Source organism: Catharus ustulatus, chromosome 4, assembly GCF_009819885.2.
Source record: "Catharus ustulatus isolate bCatUst1 chromosome 4, bCatUst1.pri.v2, whole genome shotgun sequence".
In the NCBI taxonomy this organism is placed as follows: Eukaryota; Metazoa; Chordata; class Aves; order Passeriformes; family Turdidae; genus Catharus; species Catharus ustulatus.
Genome location: NC_046224.1, coordinates 13,452,185 through 13,477,103, shown reverse-complemented (window position 1 = coordinate 13,477,103; position 24,919 = coordinate 13,452,185). Strand labels below are relative to the sequence as shown.

At 43.7% G+C, this 24,919-nt stretch overlaps 1 protein-coding gene across 1 annotated transcript in view; it reads right to left on the bottom strand.

The window, feature by feature from the left end:
* Positions 1-23,678, bottom strand: part of LHFPL3 (LHFPL tetraspan subfamily member 3) — a 237,737-nt gene extending 214,059 nt beyond the window's left edge. Inside the window, 1 exon segment of the mRNA XM_033058156.2 lies at positions 23,106-23,678. Within this exon segment, the coding sequence (XP_032914047.1) occupies positions 23,106-23,574 (469 nt within the window). The 5' untranslated portion in view covers positions 23,575-23,678.
* Between the last annotated feature and the right edge of the window lie 1,241 nt (positions 23,679-24,919).

The window sequence follows — 24,919 nt, the reverse complement described above, 5'->3', positions numbered from 1 at the left end:
GATCCTGAGTCTGAGTTCTAAGAAAATTGACCAATTATCAAAAGAGAGAACACAAATCCCTTGGTCACTCTGCAAGACACACATGTATTTCTAGATACACTTATCCTAATAGTTCAATTAACTGAGGCTTAAACCCCATGCTTAAGAATGCCCTTCACAGTGCAATGCAGAGTGAAGTCAGTATGGACAAGTACAACACAACAGCAAATACTCAGCATTATTTCTGGAAATGAGGAGCCTCAGTCAACCCCAGCTTACTAGGAACTGGAAAGAAGCAGCAGCACTGTCTTCTCCTCTCACATTAACCTGAAGCTCAGACATGCACATTTCAAAGAACTGCTCAGCATTTTCAGTATTTTTACCCCTTTCAAAAAGGAGAAAAAAAGAGCACAGCTTTCCAAGCTGGATCACACTCAAAAAAGATTTCTAGTCTTGAAGCCATACAGCCATTTCATCACTTCGTCCACTAGAATCTCCTTCAACACACACCGGTGTGAAGAGTAATCCCCAGCAAATGCTGGCTGTAGCAAGGGATTTTCTGCTCCACTACTTCTGAACATCGGCAAACATACACTGGACAAATTGCACAAGGGAAGGGGTCAGTGCCATCGTGAATATTTCATCTAGACAGCACAACAAAATCCAGCACAGAGAATAGAAAGGTAAAAAAAATGATCTGTGAAAAATCACTTTTCAATTATTCTTTTACTGCATACTACTTGTTCTTTGGTAAAACACTGCAGAGTGATTCTCTTGCAATCAAAAGGAGAAAAAACCTCTGCTCTTGGCAATCTATTTTTGGAAACTGAAAATCTCATTCTGCTTTTTTCTTAATTCCTGCTTAGAGGAATTTTGCGATAAGGATGTAAGCCTTGTATAATTTCTTATTATACAATTAACATTTTAAAAACCTACAAGTATTGATTTTTTTGTATTAAACTTTGTTTTTATAGACAATTGCTACATAAAAAAAAATATCTCTCTTAGGGTTTTTCCAATTTCTAACACTTCTCTGCATGCTAGCACTTACTGTCATACATTTTCTTGTAGACTTGTTTACTGTTTCTGTTGCTTTTCTGTCCTCTACAAAAACTTTTTAAGACAGGATCATCATTCAACCCTGTCATTTTACCTAGATTTCTAAATTTTTGTCTCACTAGCTGGTTTTGCCACTAGGTTAAAGACTACTCCACTATCCTGTAAAACGTACATTTGGAATTTTTTACCACTGAATCTCAAGCTGCAGTTTCTGGAGTAATTATTATTTTGTCCCCATTTTTGCTCACCCTCAGAATTTCACCAAGTATCTCAAAAATTTTGTGATTTATCAGAGAGATGGTTCTTGGAGATCTGTGCAAACACAAAAATGTCACACTAACCTTCAGAGTTCTAGACCAAATCCTGGAGAGGAGAATCTGAATCTGATATGACTCCAATTGGCAATTAGCTCTTCCAAAATGTATTTGGGTTTTGTGATTTTGTATTTTTATGAAGATTTTTGATTCTAGAGGGTCTTGGCTCATGACTACTTATGGTTAGTTGACACACAGTTAGTTTACAATTGAATTTAGGAATTCAAGTATCATCAAAAGTTGCATCTGAATCCACATGGCTGCCAATTCTGATTCCCACTATGTAATGTATCTTCAGACCTTATGACTCTCACCTCTGACCTCTCATCCATCCCACATCATTCCCACCACCTCCTAGGACTGCAAGGACAGCAGCTGCATTTCAAAAGTGCCATCTGCCATAGCACTATGGTCCCCTGTTCCCTCCCAGCTCAGCCACTTGCACAGCCACGAGCCCTGTAACAGGCTGTGCCTGAATCGTACCGGTTTGATTAGACCCAGACAACAACAGAGCAGAGGAAGAGGCTGGATTCTATTCTGGGCTCTGCTACTGATGTAACACAAAAACTGGCAGACAGCAAAGCACTTTGCCCTCGGTTGTTGAAAGCTGAGAGAGTGATAGCTATGCATATCCTTATGTAAAAAATATTTTGAAACAGCTGGCTGAAAGCCACTATATAAATGCTAACTATGTATTATGAGACACTGCTCCTACTTTAGGGCACTTTCTCATTCACAGATGTTATGCACAAACCATCTACTTAGTCAGCCAGAAATGTATTTTTTAAATCATAGGATATCTGGAGAAAATAAACTCAGTAGCCATCTCCTGGGAAGGGAGAAGAATGATCCTGACTCTGGCAGCAAACACACACTGCACCTCATTACAGTTTCTAGCAAAGAGAAGGAAGCAACATTAGCATACTGCTCTGTACAGCAATAGCTTGGTAAAACTCCATGGTGTATGTTACCCAGTAAAGCTGACTAATGGACCTGTCTGGCATTGAACTCTACAGATCCATGAATTCATTTTATGAAGAGAAAAAGTCTCCCAAAGCATTTTCAAAATTCAAAACAGGATGCTCATGATCAGGCAATCCTCTGACTGGCACTTAGTGTTGGAATATGTCATTGCCCAAAGAAAGAGTGAATAATCTCACTTAAACCTACCTGCAGAGGAGCAACAAATACAGCAGTGGATATACTTGGTGGGAACAAGGTTCATCTAGCCTGGAATGACATTTTCAACAGCAGACACTTATAAGAAAATTGAATTTGAAGTGTTTTTCCCCCTTTGCACCACCCTTAGTCCCACCAGTCTGCTCCCCACAGGGTGAAGCAGTGACAAAACAATACATGTAACAGCTATCACTGCATCTCTTCTCTCTTAATGGTCTAATCCTTTTCTGTAGCAACCTGTGCTTCTGCTTTCCATATCCTTTGGCAACAAACTGGGGCAACAAAATGTGATGCATCACAGCACCATGCTGTGCACCCTGCAGCGATGGGGAGGAGGACCAGCCTGGTTCCTGATAATGCCCAAGTCAGCTTCCTGTGTCCTGCAAGAAAAGCAGGAGGATGCTAGACATCCAAAGCACAATTTAGGACAATTTTCTGCTGTTCTTCTCTTTGACCTAAGCCACAAGTATCCAAAAGAAACAGAATATTGCACTGAAGACCTGAGGAGTTTTCAAAGAGGCAGCATAAGAGCATTCCATTCTTCTGTTTCTGATTGGTTGTCCTCCTTGTGGGACATCCATTTCCCCTTCATGGGAAAACACACGGAAGACAGGACCAAATTATCTGCAGGTGAAATGAAGGCTGCAACAGCCACAACAAGCTTTGGGGGATACATACAAGCTGGGTTAATGTGCTGCCTTCCATCAGGAAGCACACTTCCTCATGTGCCTCTGTGGACACTCCTGCAGAGGTCCCTTCCCCCTGCTGTTTGTCAGCAACCACGTTTGCATAACTTGAGTCAGAAGCTACAGTCACTCTACTCAGTCCTTGCACAAGAGTACTCAGCCTGTGCTGCCACCACAGCTAAAAGATTTGGGGGAGCACCTGTACAATCCCTTCATGAGCTCCTCTGTGCACAAAGATTCATTCTCTTGCATTTTAGGCCATAAATTGGAAATGGCAGCAAAGTAATCAGGAGAGGATCATGCTGTGCCTCCTAACTCTCCAGAGCCTCCACTGATTATATAGGAGAAATCCAAGCAGACATGGAATTAAATCACTTCCCTTACGTTGGACTAGTTGAAGCTGCTCTGTAAATGACAGATTGCTAACAGCTCCTTTAATGACATCACCCAATATGTCATAAAATCTGCTGCCAACACTATGGATTTTTTCCCCCAGACAGAAGTGTTCTCTGGCTGTAGAGCAGAAGTTTCATTGGCAAAATGCGGCTCAAGAAATAACCTATAAAAGGTTCTCAGTGCATAAGGTAAGTACCACCCAAAAACTCACTGAGGAATAAAATTATCCTTGGCACTGCTTTCCTGGAACAGTGCCCCATGTCAGATTTTTCAAAGTGTTTGTGATTGAAATTATCCATCCACCATCTCTGCAGGTAGCACTAAAACTCACATCTCAGGAACAGTATCCAGATCTCTGCCAGGTTACTAGCCTTGGGTGAAAACTGTTATCTTCTTATTGCTTTCATGCTTTTTGGAAGGAAACTCTTCCCAGATGGGTATTTGCACTAGAGAAGAAACAGATATACTTGTAGTACAATAGCAAGGATTATTTACCTGGAGTTTCACTATTATCCCTTTACTTCCAGGCTCACATCAGCTGTTTTGCCAGAACTGCAAGTGACAACCAGAGCATACATAGCACGAGCAGTCTGAGAATTTCTCAAAGACAATTTGCAGGTTCTCTATTTTTCAAACACCAGGAATTAGGTTGCAGCAATGCTCCACAAATGACTACCCATCTTTTTAAAATTTTACAGTAGAACTCACTAGGGCAGCCATCAAGCATGACCACACTAAAAGTGCTTACTTATGAATTCCTCTAATTCTGTGCTACCTGAAAAGAAAAATACCTCACTATAAGGAAAATACCTCACTGAGTGGAGCCAACGGTGAAGAATGAGAAAGTCCTCCTTCCATATTGAGACAAACTAAATTCTGCTTCACAGTGCAGTGCACTGAAAGGCTCCAAGATTTGGTCCTTCTGATCAAGGTTACCTCTCTCCACTCAGTTGCAGAAAATCAATGTTGGCTGCTGTTCCTCTGCCACCCTGTAAACAGATCCTCTTGTCTCTGCATGCCATTTTTCTAGCATCCCATCACCTATCCACTCAAAACAGTCACAGCTGAACAACCAGAACATGAATAGGAAGAAGGAGAAAGTGGAATGCTAAATCTTGTGTGAATTTAAAGCTAGTGCACTCATCAGCAGGGCCCCAGGATGTGGTTCAACTGTCTTTGGTAACTCCTCGTGTATCAAGTGTACATCTGTTCCCTGTAGCAATTCTTGCCAAGAGAACACCCCGCAGCACACCAGTGTGCTGGGGGTGCTGAGAACCAGTGGTCTGAACAATCTGTCACTCATGTACGTTCAAAAGAGAATCACTGTAGAGACACTCGCTGGCACTGTGAGTAAATGAGCCATGAGCTATATGTCTGGCTTTGCTGCAGTTCTTTTGGGAAAGAAAATGCAAGTCAAAAAGGAAGTGTAATACTCAGCTGAATGCTGAAGTGACCAAATAAATAGGATTAGCTAAAACCTTGCTTATCTGTCAGTCATTCCTCTCTGTATGGAAGCAGTCCTCTCAAGCCTGCCCATGATGACGACAGCCTCGGTACCTGTTTGGGTAAGTTATGCACTCATTTTGGTCTTTTCATTCAAGAGAAAACCATGGTTTGGCCAAACGTGTTGCACCACAAGTACTTCCAGTGCATGGAATAAAAGACTAAAATAATCTCCCATGAATTTTGTTCTCAAATTCAGATCTGCACTGCCGTGACTGCAAAGTGACAGATGTCAAAACCAAGCCGAGTACCTCATTAATGCAGAGATAAACACACAGAATATGCTGTTTGGAATGACAACACAGTGTGTTTATGTATGTATGCCACTATTTATCATTCTACAGATGGTTGCTCACAGTGATGTACATCCACAAATATGTTTAATTTTGCCTTTTCCTTTTTGAGTTAATTACCATTTTTCCTTGTTTACACTGACTACTTCTAAGATGGCCTAGAGATCTCTGAGTTTCTCTGAGGGCAAGAGGTCACATTGCACAAAGCAGACCAGAATCAGCATGCAATCAGTTCTTTGCAGTAATAATAGTCCATGCCTGTAGAGCATTTTTAAAGAAATTATCTTGCTCTCATTTTACAGCCAGGAAAGCCCAGAAAGGTGAAATGACTTCCCCAAGGTCGCACAGCAGGCTCTGCTCAGTACATAGTTACTATTGTTGCAAATTGGGTGTCTCATCAAGCTTATGCTACTCACACCACTCAGATACAATTCAAACAATAATTATTATTTCTCCTGCAATTTGCACGGCAGTCAAAGCTGGAGGCCACAATCAGGATTCAGCTTATGCTGGGCTCTGTTCAAACACCAAATCAAATCCAGTCCCTGCTTCAGGGGGCCTTGCCATCTCAGTGGGGACATAATTCTGTGGAAACACAAATGGCACTGGACAGGGAGGGAAGGATAGAGGGAGAGACAGAAGGCAGTAATCTCAGTGTAGGGTTTCACTTTGTTTTGGATAATTGTGAGGTTTGAAAACTTATTATTACTTAAATTATTAAGGTTAGCAAGGAATATAAATGCATTATTGACAGTTGCCTGGCTAGTTACTTAGGTAGCAGTTTAGCTTCATAATCTTAATTGTACAAATACCTTAACTCCTGTGGTCTTTGATTACATTGAGAGACAGCAATTGTATCCTGTTCTGCAGGGGACTGACTCACGCTGCACTCACCCAATATTTAGAGTACATTCTACTTCTTAAGGAGTGATAATACACTTGATTTTACAACTCTTTAATCAGCTGTTAGGGCAATTCTTGTTGTAGACCTTTTTACACAATATGTGCCTATACACTTTGCAGCACACGACAGTTTGGTACACTACAAGCTAATGAACTTATTTCACTCATCCTAACTTAAGACTGCTACAAGCTCTTCAGTATTAAAACATACATTAAAACTCCCACCTTACTGTCTCTCACTGCATCCTAATGTGGCTCCATGCTAGCAGAATGTTATGTACCAAATGACCACATACCCATTCCTCTTTAGAGGCCTTAATTAAGTCTAATATAAGAATTAATAGCTCCTCTGATACTGAATGACATAGACACAATGGGATTATTTTCAAGAGTAAGACTGCGCAATACCAAATCAGGACTGCTGAATGGTCCTTAGAAGTCAACTCCTATATTTTCTGGTAGGGATTTGCTACCCTATTATTTACTATAATGCATGTATTTGTATAAATAATACAAAAGAGAATACAGGAAATATTTGATTGACATCCATAACCTCAGATGGGTGGGCATTTTTTTCAGATTTCAATTAAGTCAAGCACTCAAAACATGTTTCCAGTCCATCAAAGAAGGTGCTTATAAATTCTTTGCTCAGCTGATGTATTCTGTCGAAACAACCAGCTTTTCACTGACAGTAACAGATTCTAGACCAGCACAATAATACCATAATATACTCTAGAAGAGCTTGAGAAATCACAATTTAAATACATTATTTTACAGAGCAAAAGAATGAGCATTCACTTACAATGCCTTTTCTTGCTCCTATTTTCAATTGGCTAAATCCACATACAAATTAATGACCTATCACAATATCTGTCGAGGATACAGCATCAAAAACTAAGGCACTGAAGAACTTAAATAAAAAATACTAGTGCAATTTCATTTTAGACCATTCAAATTTTTCAGAAATTGATATTAGGTGCACATTACTACCTGCATTTTTTCCTCTCTGCCAGGCAGCACTGAAGATCAGCAGAAATGAGGCATTTACTTAAATTATTAGAACCTGACTTTTAGTACAATGATAAATGGAAGCAATAAATAACAACAGCTTTCTTTAGCAATTGCCAATATGCATTTTGCAGCTCTTTGTACACCATCCTCTAATCTCCTTTAGCATCAGGGAATTCAAATTCCTTTATCTTTTTCTGATACCTGTATTCATGACACTGTGGCTTTATTTTAATCCCAGACAAAAGCACATTAAGAAGGAACAATGATTGACAGAATATTGCTAATCAGAAACAATCCTCCCTAAACTCAATTTCATAAATTCAAGACACAAGCAAGCATAACCACAGAGGGCAGAATTCAGCTCTACACCATGAAACCTAAATGAAAAGTTTACAGGCAATTGAGAGTAGAACCAGGGTTTGATTCACTTTGCCAGCATGCTGGTGTCTAATAATCACTTGAAGTGTTCTACTGTTTGTGAGACATCTGTGTGTAGATGACAGACAGACAACCTATAGAGACCTGTGTCCTGCTGACAAAGAGTCAGACAGGATCCCTCTCAGGCATTTTTAGCCCAGAAAACTGGATGTAGGCAACTGCTTGTTGGCTTGGCCACCCGTCTTGGTTTGAAAGACAGGTGTGTGCTAAGGAAGGCAGGAGTCTCCCTTGGAATGAAAAATGTAAAACCCCTCCCTCCAAGTTATTATAAGGGTCTCTCAGGCAAAGATATGAGAATAGGAATAGCATTTATTTACTGGTGTGTATGATAAAGCAAACAAACAACAGCTGCAGCATTGACACCAACCAGAGCAGGAACCCAGGGACCCTTCCTGGGTGTGGGCACTTTCCCTTGGTGCAGTTCCGGGCATGGCCAGCAGGGGCGCTGTGGGCTCATGGCCGGGCAGGGCCTGTGCGGTGATTCCCCCGCGCCTGCAGGGGGCGCTGTGGCGAGGGGAGCACGCGGAAATGGCGGCTGGGCCTGGATGGGCAGCGATGGAGGAGAGGCCTTGGGTCTAAAAACCCCTTGGGCAGCCAATCCCAGTGCCCAGATGGGCAGGCATGGAGGAGAGGCCTTGGTTCACAAACCCCTGGAGCAGCCAATCCCAGTGCCCCAACAGGACCCTGAGGAGCACCCAGCTGGAATGGCAGGATGTCTCAACAAGCAGGGGGTGCAGGGCTGCAGAGCAGCCAAAGCTTGGAGCCAAAGCAGCAGTGGGGGTGGGACAGCAGCAGCCTGGTTGTGAGCAGGGCAGGGAGAGGTGAGCTCAGTATCCTGGGTACCCAAGCACATGGGAATAGGTCCCTCTTTTAGTGAGGTAGGTGTTAATAAGGTCCCAGTTCAGTGGCTGCTCTCACGAGTAGAGGCTCACCCCATGGCAGAAAAAGCAGGACCAAGCTGCTCTCCGGTGGCAGCAGCAGCGAATTTCCTTCCCCCAGCAGCAGCTCCCACCTCCTCCTCTGAAGCTGAGACACAGAAAGAGAGAGCAGCTGCCTCAGCCTGTCCTTTTTCTGCCCAATTCTTGTATCTCTGTCCCTCAGAGAAAAACCCTCAGATAAGAGAAGTGCAACCAGATGCCGTCCTCCCCTGAGCTTGACCACTTCTTTTGTTTTCTTAAGTATCCAGTTGTTAATGTTTCCTATTTTCCTAATGTTTCTATGAAAGCAATTCATGGGAAAAATTGTCTAAGTGAAAAGGAACAAAAGGAAAGAAACCTAACCCACAGTGCTACCACAGACTGACATCATATCCTAAGGCTGTGACGGCTCCTGGATGTGCTGCAGAAGCACTTGACTGGCCCTGCCATAGCCAGATTAGGTCTGCCCAGGTCCTTTCACCCTACTGCAGTCTGACAGGCTAAGCCAGATGTGTGCAGTTGAGTATTTCATTGCACATTCTCTGGCACATCCCTGCTCTAGGATCAATGCTTATCCATCACCTGATGAAGTGCAAAGTAAAATGGAGCTGTCTGTACAAGTGTGATATGCATTTGGTCCAGACTTGATTTGGGGAAAAGCAGCCCCAGGGAATAAAAGAAACTACATCTCTTGTAAAGAAACAAAAATGCAGTAACAATTTCACAGACCACCTCACTTTTGCCTCAGCACAATTCCTCCAGTGTACCATACAGCTAAAATTAAATGAAATGTTTAACACTCGGTTATTAAATATACCATCTTAGGTCCAAACATAAACTCACTGAATTCAGTAACACTAAATTTAAACCCAGACCCTTGCATCTGCAGATCTGTCCCTCCAAGGGTGCAAAATCCTGAACAGCATTTGTTGGAATCCATGCTGCACGTAAGAGCTTTCACAGACATGTACACCATCAGCAGTGTTTCAGTGGAAGCTCAGGGTGTGCCTTAAATACAGTTATTTGATGCACTGAGCACTGGTTTATCCTGCAGACAGAGTGCTTCCTCCTCTCTCCCCCTCTCTGAAACTGCCACAGGAGGCAGGAAAAGAGGCAGCAAGGACAGAACAGGAACTCAGCATCACCCTGCTGCCCTGTGTGAGCAAGAACCACTCAGTGAGTCCCTTCTTCCAACACCCAACACACTTGACAGCAGCTTATTCACAGAAAACATGACCTGTGAAGTTGTGTCTCAAAAAGATGAAGAGATTTTATTAGTTTCTTAACTTTTTAGGAAAATAATTAGGTGCATGGGAAGCTAACATTGGAAAACTTCTCCAGGAAACATCCTTAGCAAAATTACATCTCAGGTTAGTCATAGAACTGATGATTTGTAAAATTATTTTCCTGAAACCTTGATATTTTAGAATATTTTAGAGATTCCTTTTTTTAAAATTTCTTTCACTTTTAAACACCAGCACTTAGCTAACATAAACAATATTTTCTGAAGGAAATTTAATATCCAAGTAGCATGAAAATTCTGAAGGCAAAGAGAAAATATGAAGCACACCACTGCAACTGCTGTTGTTGCCAAAGTTTTACAGTTTTGCTGGAAATTTAAAGAAAGTCCTTGTCCATTTGATCAGAATGCCAGGCAGGAATGAACCTTAGTTGACAGATCTACAGATCTTGGACACTGTCTATTTTTAATCCTAGAAGTCACTGAGATAAAAGTGATACTGTTTAAAAAACCAGAACAAATGGAAGTAGAATAGCCAAGAGCATTCACCCAGATGAGTTTGTTTCCAGAAATGAGAAAGAAAGAAGGCATGCAGTTACAACCACTACATTCTGTAATGCCTTTCAGATATGTATCCATTTCTAGTACACAGCTCAGTATTTTACCAAAACTCCTTCCTTCAGGAAGTTGCTGTAGAACCTTCCTGCTCCAATTGCTAGAACCCACCTTGTAATTTTCAGCCTGAAGTGATTTATATCCAGATAATATCCATTTCTTCTGGTACCACTGTTAGCCATGAGTTTAGAATCATTAGTTTTCACTCTACAGTCCATGCATTCCAGAGGGTTCATAAACTACTTCTGAGATTTTTAAAGTGTCATGAAGCAAAGTAGGCCAACAGGCTGTGGTTTGTTCTAACAATAATACATGACATGTAACCAAATCTAGTGAAAGAAAAAATCAGTGGCTCAAACAGTTCTCCTATTTTCCTTTTGTTCTTAGCCCTTCCAGATGTTCTTAGTCAGCACAGACATCTACATTTAAACATTACATTAAACCAATCGAGCTTTCCTAGTTTTCTTCTCCCTAGACATCACTGCTCACTGGTTTTCCTTTTTGAAGCTACTCATTCAGAACTGCACATCAGTGTCTAGAATCCCACATGAAATAACACAATGCATCCTTAATTATGTCAGCATTATCCTGAATCAGCTGGAAATACTTCACAAAGTATGTGCCAGGACCATGTCCCGTCCAGAGCAGCATCACGTTGCCGTCCCACTGCCATCCTTTGGTGAATCCATGCTCTCTTCCCTCACAGAATCATGGACTGGGTGATGCTGGAAGGCACCACTGGAGCTCCATCTGGTCCAACCTCTCTACACCAGAAGGGTCTCCTAGATGAGGTTACCCAGGATTGATGGCTTTGAGCATCTCCACTGTTACCCACCCTGAGCTGCATGGCCTTTCCCTGTGCCAGCACTGTCCCCTCACTCCTCAAGGCTGACAAACAGCCAAGAGTCACCTGGTGAGGCACACTAATGTGGTACTGCCAAGCAACAGAGAAATCCAATCAAATACACAGGAATTCCTGGCAGTAACTAAACACAGGTGACTGTAGCTGGTGAGACATCTGCATGTTTGGAATGTTTTGGACTATATTTTTCTAGTTTAATGACCATGCATTGCAATTTCAAGCTTTTTATTTTAATGATGGTCTAATATAACTTCACCAGTAATAGGAAGACTAAATGCTAAGATACAGCAACCAAGTAATAATTAACTTTCTTTAGAGGAACATAAAGCTACAAGGATGAATAATTTTATTTTGATGGAAAGTCTAATATTTTTCTCACAAAATTAATCTTGAAACTTTGAATTAACTCTTTGTGAAATTACATTGAATGTCTCTTAAGTATATGCACTCAGTGCATAAGTTTTATAGTGTTCAAAGCTGTATTAGCCAAGCTGTAGATACCTGTGGGAAATCTGATTTTGAAACAGCCTACATCAGACAGAAGTCTCATTTATGATTTTTAGGCTCATGGGTAACATTGTTCCACTGTCTCTAAGTGGAAACCTTTTTTTATGGTTTGTTCTACATTTCTGATCACTTCTTCCTCTTGCCAAAGGTTACAAACATCTGTCTTTTTCAAGGTGATTACTAAATCTAGTTTCAAAGAGAGCTTCATTTCATGTAAATTTTTAATCCAGAGATTATTTGTTGTCAATTTAAACAAAGCAAATCAGAAATTTATACTATGGCGCTAAGTTGCAGGTATACATTGATTCAAATTAAAGGACTACTTCCATTTTACTTTAGCTTTCCTGCATAGTTAATTCTTGAGATCCTCATTTTGAGACTTGGTTGCATATTGGTTATGTCTACACAGATAAATGAAGCAGTACCAGGGAGCATTCCCAGGCATTGGAACTTGACTGTCTGCACTATTAAATTGTTAGAATTGTCCCTCAGCATGTGTCACAGGAGTGTTTTTAGTCTGTTCCATCTAACAGTCTTCCAAAATATTGCCAGGGCACAGTTTGCAAGTTAGGACATGCCAGGAATGGTTCCCAAAAGAATGAGTCTAGTGACCCAGTTTTAGAAGGCAAAAATTGTGATAGTATGGACACTAGCCAGTGTGCCAGCTGACTCTACAGCAGAGGGGGGAACTCTGTACCTGCCTAATTTGTGGGTCCAGGCACAGCAACCATATCTCTCTGGCAAGCTGAGAGGGCTCAGTAGAGAAATGTCTGTCCAAGAGGTGCAGGATCATTTATGTCAGTGTTTCATGCTTATAAGCTGTTACAGCTGGGCAAAACAACCCTCTCCAAGGCTCTTGCCCCCATCAAGAAACTCTGTGGAGCTGAGGAGAATTCACCTGCCACAGCCAATGCAGAAGCCTGTTATTCCACAGGAACAGGCAAAAGGTCAAACTGGAGGTAGAGACATTGCTAAATCTTCCCTGATCTTAAGGGACCTTGTCCTATTTTATTCACACTTCTGCACACAAGGTTCACCATGACCAGTAAACTACAGTAGGTTGCAGAGGTACAATCTAACACTGCAGGACAAGACTCATTCTGGCCATGGTAATTGCATGAGATCACTCACCTTATTCAGTCAACTTCTGCAAAGTGTGGCACATGACTTTTGACTTCTAGAAGGAAACAAAAGAACATCCTAAGGTTTCACAAATAGCATTTTCTGAACCTCTGAATGTCTGTCTTTGACCTTGCAAGTACAGCATGTCTAGTTTTCTTCTCTATAAACTTTTCCTTTGGAAAGATAACCAGAAAAATAAAGAAAGTAGAATGTGTGACAACTCATCAACTGTTTGTAATAATTTATTTCAAACCATGTATTCCGTAGCTTTCTCCTTCTGATGCACTCTCAATTACTTGATTGAATAATATTCTCTGAAATAGCACATGATGTGCTTGTGTCAAAGAGGCTCTCCACAGACGCCATCAGCTACCTTTTAAAATCAATGAAATTCATAAATTTGCATCTGGTTTCTCAAGGAGAAAATAAAAGAACCTCTCCCCTGGTAAGTATGACCTTCTTATTCTAAGGCCAGCTTGTTTCAGGTCTTCTGCATCTCTGAATGCCAATATGAAGATGGATAATATCTTTCTTAGAATAGACAGATCTTGAAGTCTATTATATTGCCTTTTTTAAGGATTCTAGCCATAATTCTCTCTTAGTAACTGGGAACTGCACACTGTTCCACACAGTAATGCATATTCTGCTATTCACTGTCATGCTGCTGCCACTGCGTTTTTAGCAATGCTGATAGCAACCGATGTTATCGAATTCTGCAGATTTTCCAGGCTATAGCCTTGTTCATGTGGTTTTTTTCTTTTACCATTTTTGAACAAAAATGTTTTTATTTTTTCCTTTGTAATGCCTCAATATTGTGACCCTGCCATTCCTCACAGCTGGATCTTGTTAGTTTTCAAATATTGAGTCCACACCATCTGATCATACCACAGATTTTCTGTTCTGATATGTTTGCTGTCTTTATGTTTGCAAGATCAAAGCTAATGCTGTTTATACCACAGTGCTAAAAAAGGTTCACTTCATGAAGGTAAAATAACCTTCATGTTTGAAATCTAGCCTTCTTTTCTTCCATGCCTTTTTACTGCTGATAATATCTGTATGTTTCCCTCTTGCTGGCTTCATTTTGGCATACAGCAATTTTCTTCATTAAACTTCTAGAAGGAATTCCTGAAAGAACTTGGCAGCAGCTCTATCCTATGCCAGTGATATTCCTTCAGCTGCAAGAAAATAGAGCTGCTCTGACACCAGCCACTTTCCAAAACCCCAGTCCCATTTCTCTTTCCTAACCATATCCAAGTTCTCAGCTCCCCACATTTCAATGGGTAATATTCTCCTCTTTTAAACTGTCTCCCAGTTCTTTCTCCCTTTCTTTCTTCCCTCACACATGCTTTTTCCCACTGAAATGCTATTCATCCTCAAATAGCCTGGATAACTTTATGCATTCCCTTTTATATCTTACTATTCTGTTATCTTACTGTTTTTCAAACAGTGGACCACAGCCCCCAGGATGTTCATAAAAGGCAATTGGGAGAGTTATAAGATGCTGAAATTTTTATTACACTCTAAACCAAAAGAAAATATCTCTTCTTCGTTCCCAAAACACCTTCATCCTTCAGAAAACAAATTTTTCTACCAAAATCTCAAATCACTCGTAAAAATAAAAGATATTAACTTCTTACAGGATACATTTTAGACAGGTTTCCTCTGGGATAAAGACAGATGTGGCTGTGTGATTTTGAGCCTGATGACCGACTTCAACCAAATTTGACTGATGCTACAAGCCTTCAAGACACTAAACTCCTGCAAGTTTGGTGAAAAAGCTGGAAGCAGAAAGAATCCAAATTTCCCACCAGTGGAAAGACAGGGATAGTTTATCCTTTAACAAATCTAGATGGTGACTTGAGGATATAAACCAACAGACAAATAGCTTTCTGCCAGGTATAGTACATGCTGTGCCTTTGCCAACTACAGAGATAGGGAGCTCGTGAGGAGCTGGAAAGTTTAGCTACCAAAGGCATGACATCATGGGATGCAGGAGAGAATTTTTCATACTGTGGGCACAAGGTATTTGGGAGAAAGAAATTACTTAGAGATGAGACAGTGGGCAAGGCATTTCTCCCTCATTTCCACTGTTCACATGATACACCTCTTACTTTCATTTTTATAGCCAAACATGAAGTATATGAAAATGTTTATTTCAGTATAATGAAACCAAAAAGGTGCATGGCCCCATCACCCACTTCACCCACAACTTCCCACTAAAACCTTCAGGCAGCTTTTCCAACCTTCCCAAGTAACCTTCTGACTCACACTAGGACACAAACACTCCCCAATGGCAACACTCATCACAGCCAGTGTGACAGCAGCACAGCACAGGCTACCATGGGGCATTCCCAGGCAGGGATGAAGGAGGCCCTAGGGATCTCTTTTAAACCCAATGGGAAACTTCCCTCAGGAGCTGAACATAGAGAAAATGAGGCAGCATGATTTCTCCTCTGGGATAAAGAAGCACGTTCATCAGGCCTGCTTGAATTAATGTCCTCACAGGTTTGATGGGACAGTCCATTTGCTGGCACTTGGCCCTTCCCCTGCTCCCTGCCTGCCTGCACAGCTCCAGCACCCCATTTCCCCAAACTGCAGAGGCAATACTCATCATACCATAGTCAGAGCCTTCAAAAACCTGATTTTTCAGAATTTTCTCCCTGATGGTTCAACATCCAGTACTGTTCAGAGACCACTAAATAACTTCAGTCACCTCACCCCATGGGGGTGTTAATGCTTTTATTAAAATCAGTATCATTGATGAAACTCAAGCTCAAAAACCTGCTTAATATACCTGGACTTGTCTTCCTGTCCTTTTTGCCTCCCATGTGCCTCCCCACATTATGTGTGGAGCATGTAGTGACAACAAAAGCTGACAGCACTGTAGGTTAGGGTCCTTTGCTTGTGGTGAGTTAGTAAAGACAATTAACAAATGAAAAATGCAATTTAAAAGGTTACAAATGTACATACCTCATGGCTAATGCAAATTTGTGTAACTTCAGCTTCCAAACACAGCATTTGTCAAGCTAAGGAGCACTGCATGACTTGAAATCTTCCCCTGTAGGTCCTCATATGCCATCATCTGTCAATTTTTAATCTTCTTTTGAATAGCAAGAAAATTCATCCTTTTAGCTCTTCTTTCATTCATTTAAATCAGTTCTGAGATCCTTCCTACTTTATACTTGAAAGGGCATCTTGAAAGATATTCGACCTAGACAGAACAGGCATGGGAACCACTGTGGGCAAAGGAGACCAATTTTTTGTACGCCTACTTAGGGACAGCACTGGACTTTTTCACTGCAGTGAGAGCTCACATGCAGTCCATCTACTACAGTCTGTAATTTCACATCTAAGTAACTGTTTTCCATAACACATAATTTCATAATTCTCCCATTAGTAGGATGCCTCCTACATTTTTGAAGTGGAAATTGAACCTTGCAGTGGATGCATAGAGTAATAAGAAGCATTTCTAGAGATGTATTAACCAGAAAAAAAAAATCAAAGAAGATGTACCCCCCAAAAAGCAATGCTGGAAAACTGGTAACAAATGACAAGGAGAAGCCTGAGGTATTCAACAACTTTTTTTTGCCTCAGCCTTCTGTGGCAACCTTTCTTCCCACACCTCTTGAGAGCATGGACTGCAGGATGGGGACTGGGGGCACAAAATGCTCCCAACTGCAAGTACAGACCAGGTCATGACCACCAGCCCTGAACATACGTAAGTCCATGGGAACTAATGCAATGCATCCCACAGTTCTGAGGGAATTGGCTGGTGTAGCTGCCAAGCCACTCTCCCTGATATCTGGGAAGTCATAGGGGTCAGGTGAAGTCCCAGGTGCCCAGCAAATGAGGGGTAGAAAGGATGAACTGTGGTCTGTAAGCCTCTGTGCCTGGGAAGATCATGGAGCAGATCCTCCTGGAAGCTGTGCCAAGGCACATGAAGGACAGGGAGGTGATTTGGGACAGCCAGCACATGCCAGTCCTGCCTGGCCAGCCCAGGGGACTTCTATGATGGGGTGACTACATCAGTGGACAAGGGAAGGGCTATGGATGTCATTTATCATGACTTCTGTGAAGCCTTTGACATGATGCCCCACAATATCCTTCCCTCTAAATTGGATTCTGTCCCTCTCCTCTGCTCTGATGAGACCCCACCTGCAGTGCTGCATCCAACTCTGGGGTCCCAGCACAGGAAGGACATGAGAAGGGCCATAAGGTGATTAGAGGGATGGAGCACCTCTCCTATAAGAAAAAGTTCAGAGAACTGGGATTGTTCAGCCTGGAAGATTTTGGGGTGACCTAGTTGTGGACTTCCAGTGCCTAAAGGGAACCTACAAGAAAGATGGCAAGGTTTTACAAGGGAACACAGTGACGGAACAAGGGGAAATGGATTCAAACAGAAACTAAAAAATAGGTTTAGATTAGATATTGGGAAGAAATATTTCCCTATGAAGGTGGTGACACAATGAAACAGGTTGCCCAGAGAAACTCTGGATGCTCCATCCCTGGGAATGTCCAAGGCCAGGCTGGATGGGGCTCTGAGCAAGCTGAGCTAGTGGAAGGTGTCCCTGCTCATGGCAGGGGGTTTGGAGCTGGATGATCTTTAAGATCCCTTCCAACCCAGGGCATTCTATAATTCTGTGATTCCATGATTCTGATTCTTAGAAGTCTTATACTGCATTTGGTGTATTAAAATACAGGTTGTAGAAATAAGCCCATGTTATTATGACATCCAAATCAGTCTATGCAATTAGCTATCCCTACTATAATTTACTAGACAACTATCATTTGTTAAACAAATAATTTTTATGCCACCTGCAAAGTTCAGGAGCCATAAATGTAAATTACTCTCTCAACAAATTGTTAAAGATACTGAGGCTACGAACAAGATCCTTGTCTGACTCCACGAGATACCCTGTTCAAATACTGGTGCAAGGCTGGGTTTTTTCCTAGCCTTCTGGAGTTTACTCCTATACCAAGATCTATCAAGCAGCAGCAACAAAGGCTCCAAGAGCATCAAGGTCAAGCCTTTTAAGACTCTTACATAAAAGTCACCTGGTCCTGCAGACTGATCTCAAGCGTAAAGACAAACAACACAGTTGCGATGAAGAATTTCTCCTTCTCGTTCTGAAACAATTCCCTGTTTTAAACAAACTTTTAATTATGGCATGTAATAACCTCTTCCTTATGGTGCTTTGGCCTCAAAGATCTAGCAGTTGAGTGATAGGAAACCAATTTTAAAAACTAGTTTAAAACAAGTCCAGGGGAAACCTAGGGAACCACAGAAAGACCAACATCCACACCACATAAATCGGTAGAACTGTGAAAGAAACAGTGTATGTCAGCTTGTGTACAAACATGACATATTTGTGCGATGAAAGGAAGCCCGGTAGGACCAATACAATTATTTTAAGCAATTTTTCACAAAACTACTAGAGTTCTCCAAAGAAGTAAAAAATAATGTGTGCTATGGTTTTCATTAACAATGTTTACTTGGATTTTCAAAAGACATTTGATGAATCTATCATTCATAGGTCTTAAAAAACCTAGAGTCCCAGAGGATAAAAATAAATGCCCTTGCAAGGATAAATAATTGGAAACAGATGGTAGGACACTACTGTCAATTTTTCAAGTGAAGAGAGGTCAGTGGTGGAATCCTGCAGGGATCTGTGCTGGAACTTGGGAGCTACTCGCTTATTTATAAATGAGCTGGAAAACAGGATAAATGGCGAGGTGACAAAGTTAGCTGCTGGTACTCATTCAGGGTAGATATGATCAGGCTTGACTGTGAAGAAAGACTTTACCATGCTGAGTGACTAGGCAATAAAAACTGAAATTGAAGTCACTGTAGATAAATATGAGGTCATTTCTTTAAGAGGGGAAAAAGCCTAACTACACAATAATATGTGCCCCAAGGTGATTATTTCCCCTTCAGGCCTGAGATCTTGGGGTTACAATAGGCAGTTGTGTAAAGATATCAGCCCACTGTTCACTAACAGGGCAAAAATGAGTATTACTAACTTCTAGGAAAGGAATAAAGAATGAAAGAGAGACTATTACTAAGTCACTGTATGAATGGCTGGTTTGTCTGTCTTGAATATTGTGTGTAGGTCTGGTCCCACAAACTCTGAAAAGAGTTTGGAAAAGGAAAAGACTATAGGCAGGGCAGCAGGGATGATCACAAGTTCAGTGCAACCTAAAAACTAACGGCTGACTAAGAAACCAAAGATCTCAAAATCGGGTAACTGAGGGGATACAGCAAATGTGTAATCAGAGCCAGACTGGGATGTCTCCAAGTTCCCTGTTCACAGACTCTCCCAGTGCATGAGCTGAGAGTATCAAACAAAATGGCAGGCACAAGATTTAGAACGCATAGACCATTGAATCTTCACACAACACATATCAAGTTGTGGAACTCCTTGCTCTGGGGCATTGCAAATGCTAAAATCTACACAGGTTCAAAATGTGACCAAAGTCTCAAAAAACAAAATCCAGCAAGAGTTTTTGCTGGAGAACCAAAAATATGGAGGACAAAATGAGCTTTAGCTGCTCTGATGTTTTCATGGGCCCATGTTACAGACCATTGTCACAGACCACAGGACTGTGGTTTGCCAAAGTACAGAGCTTCTGTGTTTTGTTCAGTGGTCCTCTTACTGTGAGCATGGGCTTAGGCATCTCTTGTAAAATCTATATATTGGTTTAATCCTATTTGTCCATGGGAAATTTCTATGCCTTTCTTTTGCTTTCTTTACTTTTTTCTTACACCTTGAAACATCCTAATAAAGGAAGAAAGTAATAACAAATATCTAATAGTGAAAAAAATCACAATGACAGAAATGTTTAAGTTACTTAACCTGTAAAGGAATAAATCTCAAGAATTATCTTTATTTGTGTGCAAACTTTAGATGTAGAATAATAAAGAACAATAATATCTAATTCCTAATGATTTCAAGAGACTGTGATCATGCAGCTGCTCAAATTAGATGAGTGCATATGCAACTGCTTGTACCTATGATTTTGCAATTGCAGAAGAGGAGGTTAGGGCATGGAGAACGAGGCTGCCAGCATTGGCTCTCAAAGTATCAAGTGTACCCTGACAGCATTATGCACATGCAAAAAAATAGGCAGTCTAAGCCATGGCTAAATCATAAGACTATGTTGTACTCATGCACACACAAGAAATACATTTTTTCTTAGGATTTTTCTTCTTTATCATGTCATAGACATGTCTAGTCATAGCAACAAGGACTGAAAGCGTATGTGCCCAAGATACTGTCTATCTTTTTCTTATTTAAAAAACACCTTTCAAAACAAGAGGTATATCATGCTGACAATTTATAATGACTCATGCAGGACAGACTGTGATCCAAATCTTTCTTCTAAAGACATCAGTTCCTAAGGCTTTATCCACAATCCTAAACCAAGCATGATCCCACGTCAGAAATATGATTCTAACAAGATTTAAATTACATAAATTTTAAATATTATATGACCTAACTGTATGCTAACACTATGAAGGTACATAATAGCAAGCAAAATCAAAGCTAAATTCACATGCTTCTTTATTTCACTACTTCAGATTCAATTTTGTTCTGTACTACACAGAACTATATGCATATGTAGATGACATTACTGTATTGCTTTTTTGTGAGACAAGTATTTTAGGATTACTATTATCTACTACTTATACTCTCCAAACAGTAAACTAATAACAGAAGTAGGTCATATAGTTCAGAGAAAATGTATTATAAGACTCCTGTTTCGCACATTTAACTCTAAGTTTTCCTTCTGTCCCGCCCGTTTTCTTTAAAGGATGCAACCCAAAGCAATATGGACTTTCTGGTAGGTTTTTTTTTCCCTTGAGGAAACTTTTTAAAGAAATAAACAGTGAGGTAAATACTGAATTGAGGTAAAACATTCAGCAAAAAATAAAGTCAGGTTCTTTCAACACCCAACATTGTTTTAGTTCTTCCAGGACATTCGTGTACAAATTGGGAAAGACAGCCAACAAACACTTGGTTATGCATGTATTCCCTTGTTAATTTTGGAAGGAAGCAGTCTGAGAAGTGATTCTTTTCATAAAGCTCCTTTTGTTGACTTTTAATGCCAACAGTGCCTCTACCAGCTTTGGAGATGACAAAAATTCTGTGTTGCTTTGCCTGAAAACGTATCTCCAGTCACACCTCCACAGGTGCAGTGGGGTATAGACTGGGCTCCAGTAGATCAGTCACATATGGTGGTTTTTTATATTATTATTCATCTGTACAAAAATTCAGTAAAGGAATCAGAATCATTTTATCTACCTTGCACTAGCAGCTCTGGGCATGAGGAAGTGCAACCATATAAATGGATGTTGATGTTGGAAAGTGAAAGGGATTTGAAAATTGTGCTGTCCTACTGCATACTGGACATGAACAAAACATGCTGAAATGCATCAAAACAGTGAATATTCATGGCACCTTTTAGCAACAGAGCCATGGGAAGAGACAGTTCCTTAATGGAGCCGAGGAGACATCAGTCATGCAAAGATAAAACAGTTTGCTCAGCCCAGAGCCGAGGGACATGTGTACAGTTAACCAGACAATATCAGAATGCATGTTATTGAATGGACAGAGGAGCCACCAGCATCAAAGGGGGTTCCCAGTACACAGATAATGAACCCACAATTCTCTGGAACTGTGAAAAACCTGCCAACCTCAAGTGCCTGCAGATCACTGCTCAAGTGATACAGAAAGAAATTACAAGGAAACTTCAGTGACGGAAACATCATAAAAATGTATAATAGCACACAGAAAAACATCATCAGACAGAGAAATGGTTAAAGCTGCTTCATACGAACCAGAGAATTCCACCAAGACTCACGGACTAAATGGCAAATTGAATAATGCTGAAGCTGTTCAGTAGAAAACTCAAAATAATTTTTGCTCAGAAACTGAAATAAATGTAGGTCAATTAAGCGGACTGAAAAAGTGATTGTGAGCCTATTTTTGTGACATTTTGCTCTGTTTCCCTAACAGAGTTTCCCTTATTTCTGCTTATTCCAAAACTTCTCAATTTCAGGCTTTTACCAGGAGGACATGTAACAGGTGTGCTTTGATGTTAGCCCTCTTTTTCCCCAAATTATTGAAGAATTAGTATTTTATGTCTTACTAAAACTGTTTATATTACTGTCTTAATTCTACAGACCATTTTTCCTTGTTATTCTCCTAGCTGCACACAAATAACTAGTTCTCCACTAACTCGGAGGGAAAGCTGTGCTGGAAATGCAAAAAGGGATGTCCTGGTGTTTTCACTCTTTCTTACCATATGCTTCCCCCAGGGAGACACTGGATGCGATGGGGAAAGTCAAATGAAGTCAGGAAATCTTCTGAGACAAAATCAGCGACTGAAATTAATTCTTATTCTTTACACTCCTAACACATAGTGGGAAATGAACCTTGTGGACAAGTGAAATAAACCCCAACCAAAACTCATATATGCCACATCCAACGACCTCAGCTGCCCTTCCAGTTCACCAGCAAAAGACTTCTCCAACCCCTCCCGTGGAGCCGAAGTGGGCTCTGCCTGGAGGTGGAACTGTGGGACCGGGACTAATCTTCAACAGGCGGGCAGCTGCCCTCACCCACCGCCACCTGCTCCAACTGTCCCCACTGCCATTTTCTGCTGACCTTTACAACAGACCACACGCTGGAGGACACCTGCCCGCAGTCCCTGCTGGAGCTGCTGGAGCTGCCCACGGGTGGGTGCCCAGACCGAGACCGGGCAGGTGCCCCGGGCAGCCCTCGGAGAGGTGCGAGGGGCTGCGGGCTGAGCCTGGCTCTGCCCACGCCCAGCCGCCGGCCCGGGGCAGGCACGGGCACCGCTCTGCGACGCTGCCGATGTGTCGCGGCACTGCCGAGCATCCTGTCCCGGCCTGTCCCGGCGGGGCATCCCCGGAGCTCGCCCCCCGCTCCTCCCCGCCCCTCTGCCCACCCGGGCGGCCGCCGGCGCCGCAAGTTTGTCCAGAGCCGCCCGTGCCCCCCGGGCTGTGCCGGACAGGGCGGCGCGGGGCCCCAGCACCGGGGCCGCTGCCTCCACTCACCCGAGGTCAGCTGCATCCAGGCACAGATCTTGTAGACGGTGGCTGTGTTGCAGAAGAAGAAGAGGATGAAGCAGACGATGCAGGCGATGATGAGCATCATCGAGAGCCCGATGAAGAAGGACGCAGCTTTGAAGGCTCCCGAGGGCAGGCTGGAGAAGTCCGTGAAGCTGCCCCGGCAGGTGAGTTCCCGGCTGAAGCCGTTGCCGATGCAGTAGTGGAAGAGCCCGAAGTAGCCCGCCTGCGGGGTGTCCACGCCGTCCCCGATCCAGTACGGCTGGATGAAGCACACCACGTTGACGATGGCAAAGCAGATGGTGAAGATGGCCCAGAGCACGCCGATGGCCCGCGAGTTCCGCACGTAGTTGGTGTGGTAGATCTTGGCCGCCTCCTGAGCTGGGAGCATCCCCGCTGCTACCGCTCCTGACGAGCCTGCTCCAGTAGCCGCCGTCCCTGCAGCCGCTCCGGGCATCCTCGCCGAGAAGGTGCCCCCCTCCCCTTCCTCCTACTCCTCCTCCTCCTCCTCCTTCTCCTCCTCCCCGCTCGCTCCGTTCGACGCGACGCGCTCCGCCGCCGCCGCTGCGTGCGAGAGCCGGCGAGCCCCTCTGCCGGGCTTCAGCGGCTCGGCGCCAGCACCAGCAGCCGCGGCAGCGGCGGCAGCACCGACACCGCCCGCCGCCGCCTATCGGGGCGCAGCGCAGCGCCGCCGGCCCCGCGCACCGCCCGCCCCGCAGCCCGCCCTCCGCCGCCGGGCGCCACCCGCACACCGCGCACCGCGCACCGCGCACGGCACCCCTCACACAGCACACCGCGCACAGCACCCCTCACACAGCACACCGCGCACAGCACACAGCACCCCTCACAGCACACAGCACACCGCACACAGCACCCCTTACAGCACACCGCACACAGCACACCGCACACAGCACACCGCACACCGCACACAGCACACCGCACCCCTCACACAGCACCCCGCACACAGCACACGGCACACCGCGCACCGCACACCACGCACAGCACACCGCTCACAGCACACCGCACACAGCACCCCGCGCACAGCACACCGCACCCCTCACAGCACACCGCACACAGCACACTGCACACAGCACTCTGCGCTCCTCACCGCACCCCTCACACAGCACACCGCGCACCGCACCCCTCACACAGCACACCGCACACAGCACACCGCGCCCCGCACACAGCGCCCCGCACACAGCACCCCGCGCACAGCACACCGCGCACAGCACCCCGCACACCGCACACCGCACCCCTCACACAGCACACCGCGCACAGCACACCGCACCCCGCACACAGCACACCGCACACCGCACCCCTCACAGCACACTGCACACCGCGCACAGCACACCGCACCGCTCACACAGCACACCGCACACAGCACCCCTCACAGCACACCGCGCACAGCATACCGCACCCCGCACACAGCACACCGCACACCGCACACCGCGCTCCTCACCGCACCCCTCACCCCGCGTACCGCACACCGCGCACAGCACCCCGCGCTCCTCACCGCATACAACACACCGCGCACAGCACACCGCGCAACGCACACCGCACACAGCACCCCACACACCGCAGGTGTCCCGCCGCCCTGCGCACCCACGGCGGGGGCACGGGCAGGGCCGGCCCCGAGGGGAGCTGGGGGCGGCAGGCGGGGGCGAGGAGCCACCCGCGCCCTTTCCCCGGGCTAGCCCTGTGTGCGGCTCTCCTCAGCCCGCGGGCACCTCTCCCGGCCGGGGCAGCGGCTGCCGGGGGGACCCGCTCCCGACGCTGAGTATGCATGCAGCGCGTCCCGGGAG